The sequence below is a fragment of the Artibeus jamaicensis genome, unplaced genomic scaffold (assembly GCF_021234435.1).
Source record: "Artibeus jamaicensis isolate MK-2021 breed Jamaican fruit bat unplaced genomic scaffold, CSHL_Jam_final contig_525, whole genome shotgun sequence".
NCBI classification, from domain to species: Eukaryota; Metazoa; Chordata; class Mammalia; order Chiroptera; family Phyllostomidae; genus Artibeus; species Artibeus jamaicensis.
Window position 1 is genome coordinate 9,355,828 of NW_026521874.1, and position 18,484 is coordinate 9,374,311.

At 37.1% G+C, this 18,484-nt stretch overlaps 1 protein-coding gene across 3 annotated transcripts in view; it reads right to left on the reverse strand.

Annotated features, from left to right (window-relative positions):
- The window catches only part of TAOK3 (TAO kinase 3), a 144,317-nt gene that overhangs the window by 29,081 nt on the left and 96,752 nt on the right, over positions 1–18,484 (reverse strand). For all 3 annotated transcript variants that reach the window (XM_037156287.2, XM_037156288.2, XM_037156289.2), the window contains exons 12-14: positions 16,987–17,154; positions 14,414–14,620; positions 3,340–3,474 (exon numbers count right to left, since the gene is read on the reverse strand). In XM_037156287.2, the coding sequence (XP_037012182.2) occupies positions 3,340–3,474; positions 14,414–14,620; positions 16,987–17,154 (510 nt within the window). The remainder of the gene's footprint in view (positions 1–3,339; positions 3,475–14,413; positions 14,621–16,986; positions 17,155–18,484) is intronic.

Sequence of the window (18,484 nt, forward strand, 5' to 3'; positions counted from 1 at the left end):
GACATCAGATATAGCATCAGCTGAAAACACTCTCATGGGTCACTAATCTAATTAAATTATCAGGCTCTCCATCCACCAACAATAAAAACTCAAAAGGCACATCTCAAAGGCCCAAGAATTCAGTAATTCTGAGTAACTATATGAACAATTCCCTTCTCCAGATAGTGAATCAGCCAGACATGAACTTTCTTGTAGAAGAAGAAATAATAAATTTAAAAGGTGCCACAAAATGCCCTTACTTTTCCTATGTTTTCAAAATAAGGTCAATAACCTTTCCCTTAAATGATTATAATTAAATACATAGTTATAAAATTTCCCTAGGGTATCCTCTGGTACCAAGGTTGGCAGTCCCTGCTTTTTCTCTGTTATAAATGCAATTGTGTAGGGTGCATAATAAAATAACAATCTCAGTGTTAAGGTGCCAAAATAATAAAAATATCCAGCAGTGAAAGCATATAGCCCACGGGCTTCACAAACTTGCCAATGACCCCATTCAAATGCACGATATAGAAAAGGAAGAAATGCTAGAGGGAAACCCGCAGAGCTCGGCCTCTTTTAGGCTGCGTGGAGGAGACAGGCTGACAAAACAAATGTCAGGAACCACATATGTATTTTTTTCAGTTTGCAAGTCTATTTAAAACATACATTCCTCACTTACTTATCTAGGACTGTAATTGAAAAACTCATTTTTGAATTTCTCTTTTTGCTGTTCACTTTTGGGTCACTCTGTGGCTTGAGGTCACTTCTACTAGAAGATTGTAAAGAAAGAGTAAAACAAAAATAAATAAATAAACACAGTACTGCTACCAATTAGGAGAAGTGGAGAGAGGTTTCGACAATAATTTGACTATTACAGTGGACCTTCATGTCCCCATGATCTTGCTCTTATTCTTATGTCATTTAAATAATTTTAGTCCCTTTTCATTTTCAGTGGGGATCCACAAAAAACAGTAAGATTCACAATATAATTTAAAAAATTAGATACTCCTTCTTGCTATTCCAGTGTCCTGATTTATATATTCCTAATGAAATTGGCCTTTAAAACAAAGGCTAGTACTTGATAATATTCATCAAAATATTCATCCCAATAGTTAGATTGTTCAAAATGGAATGTGAAATCATACATCATATCACTTTTCTCTTCCATTAATTATTTTCTCCCTAAAAGCCACTAGACACAAATACCACTGAACTCTGATAAACTCCCATCGAATCCCACCGTGATTCCCCAAAAATTGAATTTGGAGAGGGTTTTTCACAAGAAAACAACTTATTTTGTGGCTACAGCAGCAGCCTATCAGCTACTCTGTTTTTAACTCAATATAGTGGCAGGGGCCTTTTAGCAAATCCAAAGTCCGCCAGAGAGACAGAGCCCAGCTGTTCTCAGAATGGGCACTGTGAAGCCTGCAGGATTCAGAGGGTTCCTGAGGACTCTGCCCACAGCCCTGAGGTGGCCTAGTAGGGAAGCAGCTTTCATTATCCACAGAGAGGAAGACTGTGATGGCTGATATGTACACACAGTAGCCCTGGGTGAGCTCACAAATGCAAGCGTAAGATCATTCTGGCATGGTAGTACTATAGTATCTTACTTACTAGGAGGTAGGAGAGGTCATGAATATATGATGTGGGAATGAGGGTGTGGCAAGTGAGAAAAGAAGAGAATCTGTCCCAGAGAGGGGAAATCCACAGGGTATGATGTCTGCTGCAAAACCTGCTGTGGTGCTCGGACTCTCAGTGCTTGCTCATCTTTTCTCCCCTCATTTCAACATGGACAGGTCTGAATAAAGGTGACAAGTCTCACAAGGGTCGGTGGTAAGTAGTAATATTCCATAAATACCATATTTCTTCTTCTGTCACATATCATGGCTTGAAGATATTTGGTATTTAATATTTCATGCTTTATTTAGACTCAGAAGTATGTTTTTTAGGTGCTTAACAATCACTAGCAAATACACAGTGGACATTTTAAGACCTCCATTACACACTGTAGCATTCATTTAAAACGAAAACCTGCCCATCAAAGAAATGACAAAAAACTTCCATACAAAGGAACTTAAAGGCAGGCTTATCGTTTGTAAGGAGCCTGTGTTCAATTGCTTGCCTTGCTTTTGCACAGCAGCAGGCACAGCAATAGGAAGAACTCCCTTCTTCCTCATATTCGGGGTTTTAAAAATTACAATCTATTATCAATTCCAAAAGGTAACTGAAGCCTTCTAAAGACTTGAGAAATAAAAGTGGAAATGGGGTTTAAAAAATAGGACAAGAAAATAATCATTTCTGGGTCGGCCTCGGATGATGTCATCATAGGTTCTAAATGTAACAGCCAGGCAGTGTAACTCTTCCTGCACACGTAACCTCTAACATCAATTTGGGCACACTAACTAATATTGCAATAATTTTTTGGCTGAGAAGTGAGATTCAGAAGCAAAACATTAAAGAGAGTTTAGAGTGCCAAGGAGGAAATGGTGTGAGTGTGAGTGAGTGAGTGTGTGTGTGTGTGAGAGTGAGTGTGTGAACGCGCACGCGCACGCGTTGGGGACCAAGGGGAGGAGGCATGAAAACTAACTCTTCCAGCACACACCCCTTTTGCTACTACAAGGGCATCCAGCAATCACATTTGCAATAGTAAAAATGCTGAAGGATCCTACAGTATCTTTTCTTCCACGACCACCCCTATCCTCTCCTACAAAGCCCTTCTTGCTTTACTGGTGGCAGGAAATTCTTCAGGGGTTAAATGGGGAAGTGCAGCCACTACCATTGTTGCAATAAATAAATGAATGAACCAGAACGAACCAGCAATCCATCCCTGGGAAGCAAGTAGCTTATTTTCTACAATTATATACAGTAGCCGGCAACCATATATTTAAAAAAATTGTGTTTTATCTTTTGATGTATATGTATACATTATAGATACACATGAATCTATATAAAAGAAGCATAGTGCCCAGCAAACACATACATCAAATACATTTAAAATATTTTTAGCATTATTATTTTAAGGAAAAGACAAAGAGCTTTTAAAAAATTAGAAATGTTAGCAACTTCATCCTAAAGGCCTTTTATTTTGCACATACAGCATATATAAATACACACACACACACACACACACACACACAAAGGTTTTTTTCCCCCATGCCGTAGACAATGCTAAAATATCTGAGATCAGGTTGCTATGCCAACAGATTTTTTCTAAAATGAATAAAATTATTAGGAGGGAGAAAACATTCTTGACTCCTTTCCTCCCATCCATGAAGCCGAGAGAGGCTCAGGGAGGGCGAGAGGCTGCCAGATGGGGAGGAGGGGAAGGAAGGGAAGGTGAGTAGAGGGGTGTTTGCTTACCAAAGATGCTGATTTGATCGTGGCAAAGCGCTCTCTGTTCCGGTAGTGGAGGGCCTGGCTCTGAACTGACTGGGTAGGCCGTGGCTCAGGCCTGGGATCGCCGTGGCCCGCCTCATCCCTTATGAATACATGATCCTGCAGAAATGGATAAAAACAAGGAGAAAGTCCAGCTGTGCTCTTTCCTCGCCGGCTGCCTCTCTCTCACCCCTCTTTCTGCACAAGCACTGCTGTTTGAAATGCATAGTTTAGCTCTCTGCTAGTCCCCGCAGCTCCCACGGTACAAAATGAATAAGCAACACATTGCAGCCTTCAGTTAGGAATGTCAGCTGATCGCTAGTGGGATGCCTTCTGAATCCCTGGCAGGCTTTTTCTTTACCTCCAGAATCACATATATGCAAAAGCAAAAAAGAATAGAAAAAACAATGCAATGTACAGACTCCTTAGAACAGTTTGTTTAAGACGCTGTAACCAAATAATTCCTTTAAAAATGTCATGTCCATGTCTAGCCAGGAGGATGCTGGTTGCTTTTAACATAAAAGCGAGCCTCCGCCTCATTCCCTTGAAAGATCTGCTTTCTCAATTTAATTTTATTTGAGATCTGTTCGGTAGGATCATCGTTCTGTCTAGAACCAGTGTAGTCTTGTGCTGAACTGCCTCTCTATCTTGTGCTGGGAAGATTCGGCAGTCACTGAGGGATCCTGCTTTCCAGTCATGATCGTACACAGTTCTAGCACCTTCTCTCTACAGCTTCTGAAAGGATTTTTTTTTAGATTTAAAGAGACAGGCATACAATTTTAACCAAATGATACTTTCACAAATTCTTCCTCAACTCAGTCTCGGTATGCTCACCAGAGTGCAGAAGGCTGGAATTTAATGTCCTTGACTGATTTAATCAAGTATATGCTTCTTGATAGGCAAAGCTGATTAATCTTATTGTAATGCCCGGTGAAAAATAACGCTCCCTGGAAGGATAGTAATGGATGTTTCTTAAATGCAATTGGAATGAATTTAAAGGGGAAAAGGCTTTCAAAGGGTGTTGTGTCTCTCTATAAAAGATGGAGTGGCCAGTCAGTAAGTAGCTCTAACCCTGCAGAAAAGAAGATACTATGATAATTAATAGCTCAAAAACATGTACAACCATGGGGGATTTTTAAATGGTACATGTTCAGGGCAGTGAAGGAGAAATTAATTCTCTTATTTCCCTAGGGTTTTAGGAGAAACCATTTGTGAGAAGTCAGTTTTACATTTTGCCCATGACTATCTGAAATTTTTTATAATTGCCCTTTCCTTCATCAGCAAACAAAAATTAAAGGTTTAGAAAACATAAAATTTTATTATATAGTCTAAAATTTTGGTAAGTCAAAGCACATATATTTCTTGAGGGATATTAAATTTTACATCCAGGTTTTTATGTAAAAGCCAAAAGCCAAGATTAAATTTATCATTGGGCTGATTTTCTTTTTCCTTTTATAAATTTAGAATGCTTCAGAAATGTTGGGATGGTACCTCCCATTGTATCTATATTTAGAGATTTTTTTTTTCAATTTACTGTATTGTGGTCTATTTTTTCAAACAATGAAGAGACCCTAAATGCCGTTAAGGGCATGTATATAAAATTTAAGGGATATTCTACTACTGTATTGTGTCATAAGATATCCACTAGCCCCATGGACATTTAAATTAAATGTAAAATTCAGCCCTTAAGTCACACCAGCTATGTCTCAAGGCAGACACAATCATGGCTACCATATTGAACAATGCAGATAAAGATCATTTCCGTCATTGCAGAAAGTCCTATTAGACAGCGCTGAAGGTTAAAAATGCATCTCAACCCATATTTTTCAAACTTATAAAAAATAATAGGTCAATTAAAAATTTTCTACATTATTTTCTGGGAAATATAAACTCTTACTCACAGGGCAAAGAAAGATTAGGTGTGGGACTGGAACTAGCTTTAGGTTCTAGAGCTTTGCTACCATTCACGTTGTTGAATGTTTATTAATAAATTACATTCGTCTCCAAAACTGATCTTACTTACTATTACAGTACCAGAAAAGCAAGAAGCTTTTAAATGCCAGCAAGCCCGAGAGATAAGACTAGGTAGAGGCCTGAAGAGTTATAGTTTTGGTGAGAATTAGCTAGGTAATATTAAAATCTCAAATGATGTGGCAGCTGCTAAGTTTGAAATTGTTATAATTTGATTTACAAGGATAACCAGTGACACTAGAATTCATACTCTTCACATAACAGAATAAATAAAACATATTTATGCAAATATGTATAATCTTAATATTATTAAATTTTTCTCTCACATAAAAATGAACACTTTTGGGTTAGGATTCTGGTTATGAAATTAAAAGCCACATTATATCAGCTAAGTTTTTTAACACAAGAATCTTAAAATACACAGAAAAATTAAAACTCAAAATTATAGTGACTTTAGTTGACACATAGTCAATTAAAAAACCCAATAAGGTATATTTTTAAAATTATGTTATTTTAGAAGTTAGTCTGAAGAACAGGTCCAAAACTTTAACCCACTTTAAATATAATATAATCCTAACAGTATAATCTTTGCTTTATACCCTGAAATATGTTTTTCCCTTTTGAAAAGAGTGTTTGGTTTTCCATAGCAGCTTCATAACAGAGATCACCAACACCAAGTTATGTAAGAGAACACAAAATGGGGGAAATTTTAGTCCCATAGTGATACCCATTTCAAGTACATTGGAAAATAAATTTTAAAATTGTTTATTCCTTTGTATAAAACAAGCTCTAAACTCTGAAGACAACTCAAATAACAAAGCCATTTTAAAATGGGGGAATGTGACTTGAGAAGTAAGTACAAACAAATTAAACTATCAGCTTCCCAGGATATACTTACTGTCTGCTGGTTGTATTGCCCCTCTAAGTAGCAGTCCCTTTGAAAATGACTATACTTGGCTCCCAGAGTTTCTGAACTAAACACATTAGTTCAGAAGACTGTGAAGATTAATAGTGGAAAAGGTCAGTTTGTTATTTTATGCAGTTAGGCACCTATGAAGATTATTTACGAATAATGAGAGGGCCATCTTCTTTGATGATAAGGAATAATTTTAGAATATGAAAAACAATGATTATGTTCTACTTTATCAAGACAAACTATACGACTTGGTTATAATTTATCTTTAGAGAATTATCATCCAGTAATAAACAAACCACCTCTTTGAAATACCATTATGATCAGGGACCAGTTTTAAGCAAATCTCGGTTAACCTGGTAAATAAACAATGTCCTTTCCTTATGAGAAGTAAAACTTCAGATGGATAAACCAGCTGTAGTATTTGTTCCAAATGTTTAGTAAAAAAGAACTGAACTTACATACAATACAGTGAAGTGTGTAAAGCATGAGGCACAAACTTTTTACTATTATACTATAGATAAGATGTTTTACTTTTATTTAGAAGTTTTTCCTTAAGTGTCTGAATAGTTATGCTCCTAAAATGAAGATTTACAGTATAGCCACTTGTTTGTAGTTTCTAGCTTAATTTGAAATTGATCCTGGAAATCACTCCTGTGAGTTCTGTTAAGATTTGGGCGTACCTTTATCACACTACTCATCGTACTTACTCATCTGCCTACGCACCGAATTGTGAGATTTTGGAAGACTGTGAATGTGGTTTGAAAAGTCTCAGTCACTCCAGCACCTAGCATAGTGCTTGATACTTAGTAGGAATTCAGTAAATGTTTGCTGAGTAAATGAGCTCAAGGATATAGGTCTGAGACACGAGGGTAAGGGTATCTTTTCTTACATTATTATAACAGAATTCAAATCTGCATTTCACAAAAATCCTGCCACTCTGACACACAGGCACCCCTTTCTGTGGGGGCAGAGGGGAATCTACAGTTGGCCCTCATCGGGGTCATCAGGTGATGAGAAACCCTTTTATAGATTCTAATGATTTCCATGCCATGGAGAAAGGACCAGCAAAACCACCATCTCTTTTGTTTTGCTCATTTCAAAATTATTCGATTATCACCAAAGCAGGTGTAACTGGCAAAACCTAAGGGTGTAAACCTGCGGGCCATGGGCCCCCTGTGGCCCAGGATGGCTATGAGTGCGGCCCGACACAAAATTATAAACTTACTTAAAACACTGAGATTTTTTTGTTTTAGTTAGTGTTTGTCTATTTATGTGTGGCCCAGAGAGACTAGAAGGTTGAACACTCCTGGTACTAGATGAGAAGATGGACAGGATACCTTTACCTGGAAGGAGAGCCATTAGGGAGAAAGAATGACTAGCAGAACACTGAGAATAAAGGTATTTCTACAGAGAGGGGGACTGTGCAACTGCTCTGTTTAAGAAACATTACCTTCACACATTAATTTACTTTTACTTTGCCAAATTTGAGTTGAAGAGTCAAAGAACCTGCCCCACTCTTCAGCAAAAATAATAGGAAAGGCCACTGAAGCAAGTGAAAATTAAACTAGAACGTCCTATCCCCTCAAGGACACTTCTTTTTTTTCCTCCCCAAAGTTGGTGAAAGCTGTTCTTTTTTAAAGAAGAAAAAAACATGACTAATAGTAGGAGCCAAGTCAAGCTTTAGGAGTTAGGATAGAATGATTTTTAAGAACAATTGTTAAAAGGAGGCCACCATGATGACAGCGTCCTTTAGGGACATCTAAGATAACAAATAAATGAAGAAATAATTTTAATAAATGAAAGTCTAATGATTTATATAAACAGATGGCGGCAGCAGGGTAAAAAAACTAATTTTTGACTTCAAGAATATAAAGTATACCTTTTCGTTGACAAATTAAGAAAGTAGACTTTGTTGTTTAGGGTGACATTAATATCTGTTTCCTACTGCTATATATATATGCCATGATTTTAAGGAGGAGAGCAGAGGGTCAGAAGCTGGCTAGGGGAGAGCAAAAAAAAAAAAATGTACTCTGAATTAAAAGTCTGCACTAGAACCACTTGTGAATAATCAAGAATTGGGCTGCAGAGCTGTGTCCTACAAAAGTTCCCAAAACATTTATTGAGTGCTTACTATGTGACAAGACACTGTGCTAGGCAGCAGGTGACGTGAGATGTCCAGGAGCTACCTGTCTATAGAAATGTGGTATTCTAGTTATTGGAAACAGCTGTGTGGCAACGCCAGCAAGGGGAAAATAAATGCTTAAAAGTTTATTTTGTCAGAACGTACTTTTAGATTTATCAAGTCATTCTTGCTCAAAAGGAAGATTAGATTAGGATCCCTTCAGGGCTTGGGAAGGACCAGAGTAGAGGCAAAGATTGGAGAGAAAGAAGTAACCTGAAATTCTGATGTCAAAGGAAAATTTTCAGTGTCCCACTTTACAGTTTTGGGGCTTGATCTGTGATAGAACTGTCCTGCTAAAATCAGGGCATCTTTATTCTGGATGCAGAGCAGTTAATTGCAAGTCACGCTCTTACTAGTTACACATGGCCTTTAAAAGTTTATTTCCAATATAAAATGGTAATCTGTTCCATATCTATGATTTCAATAATTTAGAGTATGTCTGCTTAATTGCAACAATCTAGAGGTACAAAAAATTCCCCACCCTTATTATTATTATTTTTTATCCTCACCGGTGGAATTTTTTTTCATTGCTTTCAGAGAGAGAGAGAGAGAGAGAGAGAGAGAGAGAGAGAGAGAGAAGGAGGGAGAGAGAAAGAGAAACATCAATGCAAGAAAGAAACACTGACTGACTGCCTTCCTGTATATGCCCTGGCCAGGGATTGAACCCACACCCAGATACATGCCCTGACTGGGAACTGAACTGATGACCATTTGGTTGACTGGACAACACTCTAACCAACTGAGCCACAGCAGCCAGTACCCCACCCTTAATCTTGTATGGTCATATTTATTAAGCTTGCTCTTATCATCTAGAGCATTATTATTGGAGAAACTATTTAAGTCTTCCAAACCATCAAGATAATAATTAATATTATTTAACCCCTTTAATCCATTATATTCAATGAACCAACATAACATGATGTTTAATATCTGGTAATTAATTCATTCCCTGTGGGTTTTTTTTATTCACTCATTCCATAATTATTTACTGAGTAGCTATGCCATGCCAGGCACTGTTTTAGGTGTTGAAATACAGTCCAGAACAAAGGAGGCATTGTTTTTGCCCTAATAAAATCTACATTTTACTCATAATAAAGTTTAATTCAAAATGTAATTTTAAATAGCAACAAGTATTAAACAGAATATAAAATAGGACAACAAAATAATGGGTAGAACATTGTTTATAATATGATAATTTAGTAATATATATAGGCTTTTCTAAAATTCTGGACCTGGACCATACAAAAGTGATAAATGTTTTGTACAACAATACTGAGTGCTTTCTTTCTAAAATTATCTTTGTGGTTGCAAATGATGACAGACTCAGAAATGCACCACATCCTTTAAGATAAGGCATGCTGCTGGCAGTAGTCTCTGGCTGTCATTTCTTTTAGGAACTGCCTTGCCTATTTTGCTTATCCATTCATTCATTGATGGACACTTGGGTTGTTTCTGCATTTTAGCTATTGTGAACACTGCTAAACACTCCTAACCTTCTAGGTCGCTCATATTCATTGACTGATCTAGTATGGGTATCAAGGCCTGGCTATTCCAGCCCAACTCTAAAGGACAAGTTTAGCTGCAGAGCTCACTGGAAGGTTGGTTGAGGCTGCCATTGGGCCTACATCTCAGTTCAGCTTTGCCCTCTTATCAATGTTTCTTCCTTTCCTTCCCTTCCATGGGTATTCAACCCAAAGGAAATTCCTAATAATAATAGTAATAATAATAATAATAATAATAATAATAATACCACCTGCCGTGATAAATCATTTCAACTCTGCTTCCTAGAGAATCCAACCTGCAATACACATGTTACCTACACCTACCTACATGTACTATATCGTACTTACCATCCCATCTGCATGGAGAAGAGATTGATTAGGGCAGTGACATTCAGAAAAACAAAAGAAAAAACAAAAACCAACCCTTCTGCAAGTGAAATCTTAACTGCAATTCAAATATATAATGTAAGAAATGAAGCAGACTTTGTCCTGGATGAGGCGTGGGGGAGGCTTGCTCCTGAGGTACCTCTAAAAACAGTTTGAGGGTCACATTAGAGATTTGCCTCTTTAATTATTACAGGAATAGGAGCACAGAATTTGAGAGCTGGAAGGGATCTTTGAAATCATGTTGAACTCCTAATTTTATACACAGAGTAACTGAGGTTTGTGACTTGTCCAAAGTAAAGTATAACTATCAGTGGCAGATAGAATTATAAACTGGTTTCCTCATTCTTATAGTCCATTATACAAAAATTTTCCATCAAGACTTTAAGATCCTATTTCATTTATGCTCTTAAGTAGAAAACTTTTTTGAATTCAAGTGAACCAACAATATAACCATCAAAATATATTTTGTTTGTATTGTGTTTGAAGATATTTTAAAGCACAGGTATACCATATTTAACATTAAATTTTCATATATAATATTTTTATAGTCTGCTTATATTTTTCCTCTTTTTATTGTCATAAAATACATATAAATGTGCCATGTGAATCATTTTTAAGCAGACAGTTCAGTACACTGTACTGAAACTCTGTCTCCACTAAACAACAGCTCCTCATTTCTCCCCTCTCCCTGGCCCCTGGCAACCGCCATTGTCCTTTCTGTCTCGATGATTCTGACTGCTCTAAGTACTCTATATGTGAAGGTGCAATCATACAGTCTTTGTGTCTTTGTGACTAGCATATTTCACTTAGCATTATGTCCCCATGATTCATCTATGTTGGAGCATACATCAGAATTTCTTTCCTTTTTAAAGCAAAGAATATTCCGTAGTATGTATTGACCGCATTTTGCTTGTCCATTCATTCATTGATGGACACTTGGGTTGTTTCTGCATTTTAGCTATTGTGAACACTGCTATTACGAACATGGATGTGCAGATATTTCTCTGAGACCCTGCTTTCAGTTCTTTTGGTATATACCCAGAAGCGGCATTGCTGAATCGTATGGCATTTCTATTTTTAGTTTTTTAAAGAACTTCTGTACTGTTTTTCACAGCAGCTGTATCATTTTAAATTCCTACCTACAGTGCACAAGGGTTCCAATTTTCCACATCCTGGTCAACACTTGTTATTTTTTTTTTTTTGGCAGTAGACATCCTAATGGGTGTGAGGTGGTATCTCAATGTATGTTTTGATTTCCATCTCCCTAATGATTAGTGTGTTGGGCATCTTTCCATGTGCTTATTGGTTATCTGTATATCTTCTTTAGGGAATGTCTGTTCCAGTCCTTTGCTCATTTTTGATTTGGGTTGTTAATTTTTGGTTGTTGAATTTTAGGAGTTTTCTATACAGTCTGGATATTCATCCCTTATTAGATATGCAAATGTTTTATATGCAAATATTATAAATGTAAAATGTTAGATGTATAAATATCATTTACAAACATTTTCTCCCATTCTGTGGGTTGCCTTTTGACTCTGTTGATAGTGTTTTGATTAGCTTGCTTATATCTTAATTTATTCAAAGTTTTTTTTGCAAAGGTTTTTCAATTTTCTTCCAGCACATTTTCTCTATCTCATAATGAAAAAGAAATACATTATGTAACTTAAATTCTTCCCTACAAACAATTTTTTGTGTGGATCAAATACAACTGCCTTGCACTTCTTAAGTGTTTGCACCAGGGAGAAAAAAAAAAGTACTGAGAGACCCATATCATCACAAGAAAGCTCTCCACCAGCATGTCAAAATGAAAATGAAAACCCTCACTAAATCTGAGACCAGGGTCATCTTTCTTGATTATTCCAGTAGCATCTTTCTTCTAATTCTGGGTTCCCATTTGAGAAGTCCTGGAGTAAAAAGATCCAACAGAATGTCTCTTCTTTTGCTATCTATACCCACGGAGCCCCAGAGGGAACAGAAAGGAAAGCCAGGTGTCAGCATCCGCAAAAGGTCCTTCCAAAAGGGAGTCTTGCAAAACCTTTTCTACCCTTCAAATACGTATATGCTCACTTGCCTGTATTCAGAGAAGGCCAGCTGGCAATGCTGAACGCAGCACATTTCTGCATCCAACTGATACCACTTCTTTCCATGGCTTTCTGACAATCTGGGTCCTTGCTGTCTTTCTGGTCTCAATGGACTGTCTACATAGCTCACCAAGCTCTAACCTCTCTGACCTTTCCCATCTTCCTGAATATACAAATTTCTTTTTGTCTTAGGTACTTTGCACATGTTGCTTGCTAATTCGCACCCATCTTTCACCCCAAGTTAGCTTCTTTCCACTTGTCTTTAAAGTTTTATCTTAAATGTCACTTTACTGGGTAGGCTTTCCACAACTGCCTGCTAGATTAAATCCTCCTTTTTACCCAGAGCAAGTTCCATAATTACATGATATAATTATTAGTATGATTATTTGCTTAATCTTCCCGACAGATAATAAGCTCCATGAAAACACCATGTCTGTTTTATTTCTATGTGTTCACAGGGCCTACCATAGTTCCTGGCACATAACAGAGGTCCCCCCACTAGTATTAGCTGAATCAATAATAAGTTAATCAGTTCAGAAAATAAATATGTATCCTTCCACTATTCGCAACCAGGGACCGATATATTTTCTCCTGCCCTTCATCCTTACTGTTAAATTTTCTTTTCTTCTCAAGAAAAATGCACAACCAATAGAACTCCAAGTGAGAGAAATTCTATTCTTCAACATGATCTCTCACTACAATTAGAATGTGATCACTGCCATTTATTAAAATAAGTATAAACAAACCTCATATATACCTAATAAGGACAAAATTATAAGGGATTTGTTTTCTATAATTCAATTCTACAAACTACTTACTTATGGTCACTCAAGACAATTTTTGGAATTCTCTCAACAAATTATTGACAATTCTGCAAAACACTTATCTTACAAAAATTGCTTTGAAAGAAGCTTAAATTTTTTTCATAAAGTATTTCAATTTATGAACCATGATAGGCTTGTAAGAAATGAGGATATTTAATTGGAAAAATAAGTAAAAAAAAAAAACCAGAATTGTTCATTCAAAAGTCAGAATATTTAAGGTAACAGATCCAGTCTTGGAAGAATCAGGAACAGTAAATTCAAGATTCAACAGGAAAGAGTAGAAAGTGTTTCTAAAATAGTACCTTGGGAATATACACTAAGAAACACACTCTGAAAAAGTATACTTCTAAAAGGGCATACCCAAGGAGTTTTACTCAGGAAGCTTTTAAGGTCTATAGCAGCGATTTTCAACCAGTGTGCTGCAAGAATTTTTAAAAGGCACAGTAAGTGACTGTTTAGTCAGGGGCACTAGCTTCTATTCCCTTAGATTATCAAATGAAAATATGACAGCAGCCAACACAGTAGCTATCTAGTGTGAATGAATCAAAATAATTCTGCCCTGGCCAGCATGGCTCAGTTGGTTGGGTGTTGTACCACAAAGTGAAAGGTTGTAGGTTCAATTCCCAGTCAAGGCACAGGCCTGTGTTGGGGGCCAGGTCCCCAGTTAGGTCGTTTGGTTGGGGTGGGTGTGAGAGGCAACCAGTTGTTGTATCTATTCCTCTCTTTCATAATGCCGTGGCCTCTATCTAAAAATAAATAAATAAAATACCCCTCTCCTCCCAATTGTACCTATTTTTTGTCAGATTGGCAAAAAATATATTTTTTGGTGTGCTTCAGAATTTTAGCATTAGTTTATATGTGCCATGACATGAAAAAGGTTGAAAATTGCTGCTCTACAGTACGAAGGTTATTGATTGAGACAAGGACTTACTGGTTTATTTGACTTGGAGATTTATGGATTTTTACCATTTTAACTTATTGATGGCAGTAGACATCAGAGTAATGAGAGAAGAAGACAAAGTAACAGGCACTGATGTAGGTTACACAGTCCTTCATTACCTTTTCACTGCGAGAGAGCTTACCGAGTGCTAGGTTTAGTCCCACATTTCAGCTGTAAAAAGGTAACTAAGTGACCTGAGCTGGCTTCACTTATGATTGACAAAGGCTTGGGCTCTGAAGGGGACGGTGAAACCTACCTTCTTGTGCACAACAGAGGAAGTGGAATTTACTGTGCTTTCGTTATCGTGGATCATCACAAGTTCAGCGCCGCTCTCATCCATGACCTCCTGCATGCTATTCACACTGCTGCTCTGGCTGCCTGTGCTCACGGACACGCTTGGGATAGAATGGTTGCTGCCCAGGCTGTCCATTTCCCTGCGCAGGCTAGTTCCATGTTCATTGTCCTATGAAAATAAGACACTTGGGTCAAAACAAAAAAATGACTGGAGATAAAGCACCAATCCATTGACTAAGCTATTAAACACGCTCAATTTTGCAGTGCCAGGTTGCTTTTCTGACAAATCTGCAAAGATAAACTTTTTCTGGAGTGGCTCCACTACTCCCTCACCATTTTCAGACATCTCAAATTCCCTTCTATGCCTTCCCCAGGGGCCATTCTGGACGTGAGTCATAAAGCTCCGGATGCTGCTATCCCAGGGCTTTCCCGTGCCATATGCAACTATCAGCTTATTGCATTGCTATTTAGGAAGCAGCATAGGCCAGGTTTGTGAGGGACCTTCAAGAACATCAAGATGCTAGAGAAAGACTGCCGGCGATTGGGCAGCTGACCTCTAGGACATCTGCAAACATGGCAGTGGTCCCTTGAAACTAAAATAGAGTAAAAAGAGTTTTCAGGGATTTGACAAGCAATATACTCCTTTGCAAGTCATTACTGAGTAACTTCATATCTAATCAGAGATATTAATTCTACTGTCCTGGATAGGTAATTAAATTCTGCCTCCCTTAAGCAATTCTATCGTGCTCACCTCTGTAATCTTATTAAATATATCTGTTAAATAATACTCTTATTCATCACTACTAGTCTAAAGACTACTATTTGGGAAGTGGTAAAATAATAAGAACATACAATTTATCCATCACGGTGGGCTATCTTTTCATATAAGATGAAATAATATAATTAAAGCAACTGAGTTCCAAATAAACCTTATTTTCAAAAAATCATATGTACATTCATAACTTCAAAGAATTGTTACTTGGTAATATAAGGAATCACTGGCATAGGCAATTGGCATATTTTAAAATGTTAGATAATACATTATATTTTTAATAGATTTATTTTCCCAGTTAAAGGGGATCATTTGTATATATGCAATCAAGAGATTTTATAGTCTAATTCAGCTTTCTAAATTTCATTTTTATAATTATTAATAAAATAATCTTGTTTTATTTTCTTTGATATAAAAAAGCTAAAATAACATTCATCATTCCTTTCCTCCTTCTTATCTAATTTTAGATAGGCTAATCTGTGCTCAAACACTCTTATTCCTACCCTAAGCACTTCCTGAAATCCCACTTCTTTAACTGTATCTTTTTCCTCTGTCTTTGATAGCTGGCTCCTTCCCCTCTGTATATAAACCTGAAGAGGTCTGCCCATATTTATATACCTCTCTCCACACTACCTTTTGTCACTTTTATTTCTTAGCCAAATTAATGAATCTTAAAATAACAAACTTTTGCTATCTCTGTTTTTTCATTTCCCATTTATTCTAAAACTCATAGTAATCTTACTATTCATCCTAACTATTCCTATAAAATTGCTTTTACTAAGGTCATCGAGAACGCCCTACTTATAAAGCACTTAACATTTCTTTTCTGGTCTAACCTGACCTCTTGGCAGCATCTGATGGTATTGGCTGCTCCCTCCTTGAAACTGTTCTCTCTTAACATCTGCAATGTCTTTACCTCCTAGGTCTCCCTTTTCTTGCACAGCATTCTCGTTCCGCAATCAACTCTTTGGTTCATGATCATTGTAGTGCTCTTGACCTCCAACCAACTACCCTTTACTTAGACCTCTTTCCTATGTTCTGCGTTTGTATATTCCAACCAGTTGCTAGACATCGTTCAGGTGTCCCAACTATCATTACCCTTGCCTCAACCAATCCTTTTTAAGTTTTTTGAAAGAGAAACCAGGAAGTCTTCTCTCCTCTGAAACCTCCATCTGTATCCTATGTCAGTCGCATATAATGCTAGGACCTTAACCTCCGTAGGCACCAATCTGAAATCATCTTAAACCGACTCTTTTTCCTTGGTTCTTTTTCTGTTCTTAGTATTGACATACTCTAGTTGAAGCAATGAATTATTGAATCTCCCTCTACAGTGTTTCTGTAAAGTGTTCCTTTTCCCCCCATTCCCACTGACACTGCCCTTTTTACCTCTTGCATGGACTAGTCATCATCAATCAAATCCATCTTCTATTTTGTTGCTAGGATAATCTCTCTAAAGCATAGCATTTTCCTGAGCTTAAAATGCCCTATGCCCTCTGTCAAAAATCACCCACATAATGTCCTGCTTATAACTTTCACTAATCCCCACTATGCACCCCTGCATGGTGATGTACCTCTATAGCATTTATCATATTTTGTTTTATATGTTATTTCACGAATGCTTCTTTTGCAGTTCTGTGTGTTTCTTAAGGCAGAGAGCATCCATTACACTTTTATCACCCAAAGTTTTTTTTACACTGCCCAGTCCAGAGCTTTTTCACAAAGTAGGCACTCTAGAAGTGCCTGCTAAAATAAACGGAACCTACTTCTTCATCCTCCTGGGACTCATTCAAGGGTCCATTTCGTGTCTCTTGGAAAAGGATTTTTTTCATTTTTCGGTATTGTAGGTTATCTAGTTCACGAACAGCATCTTTTGTCCTCTGTATGAGGTCAATTAGGACGCGTAGTGGCTGGTCTCGTCGGACAAAGTCATGCTAACAGAAGGAGGAGAAAATAACAAAAACCAATAATGAGAAATATACTCTTAGGTGCAAGATACAGATATAGTAGTAAAGAGACATAAAACAGTTGTATGGATTTTTCAGAATTCACAAGATATGACCTTCATACCATGTAGCTTCTCATATTGTATAAATCTCATAATGAAATAACTAAAATGCTTTTCTACTTCAAGCCCCATTTTGTGGGCTTTGTCCTAGAGTTTACACAAGAGCTCTAGAGGCTTACCTCATCTTTCAAGTAATAACGATGACTATAATTAGAAGCTGAGTGGCTTATAACTTTCAAATCGAAACTATATAGTACAGCAAAAGCAATGCAGAGTATATAGAATATTCCTGTTATGATCTGCCTCAATCCTCCTCCTTATCTTATACCACTGTTGTGCATATTTCGTTTTCTATTTCTCTGGTCATATACACTGTATGACTAAAATGTGAGAACTGTTAAACTCAGAGATCAGAATTCTGGCAACTTCATTTTTCCTGTAAAAAGTCATATAACCAGAAAAAAGGGAAAAGGGTCTCTGAGGAGTGACAATCTGTGCCCCAAAGTCCATAACATAAACTTTTGTTGGTTAAGCAGCCCTCACTTTCAATACTGTCAATGTTCTTTAACACATGTTTTGATTTCCTTGCTTCTCAGCCCAGAGCAGGTTAGAAAGAGGGGATGAAAGAGGGAGGAAAAGCATTGAGAACTGATGGAGATAGGGTTATTTGTTGTAAAAGAAGTGCCCTTTGAAGGTTCTCCGACAGCCTGACAGTAGAGAAAGAAAGAAATTCCATGGCTAACACACAAACCATCAAGTGAATGAAAATGAACAAAGGTTTGTGGGCTATTTGCCGAGAGGGGCAAGGCCCCTAATACAGTCATTTTCTACACCAACAGTTCACAAAAATACTACTGTTTTTGAGCCACTGAGAAGGGAAATTGTGTTCATTATACTTCTTTAGAAGTTAGAGAAGCATATTTTGTATTTTGACAAAGAAAATGTCCAAAAGTGGGAGGAAGGTGCTTTGTTTCTTAAAGGAAAAGGTTCAGTTATGTGAAAAATTCACTTATTTGTGGAATAGTATTCAAAATTTGAAGATACTGGGAAAACGAGATAAATGTGGTGGACATTAGATGATGAAATGAATTTTACTTCTTGGTAAATTTAAAAAGATACAAAAGAGGAACAGGACCATTGTGAGAAAAAAAAATCTACATGTTTTGTGGTTCTTTACCCTGACAGCAAAGTCACGGTAACTGTGGCTTTCACTCCCGCTTTTATAAAAGATCTCTTCTGCAAAGACTCCTTTCTGA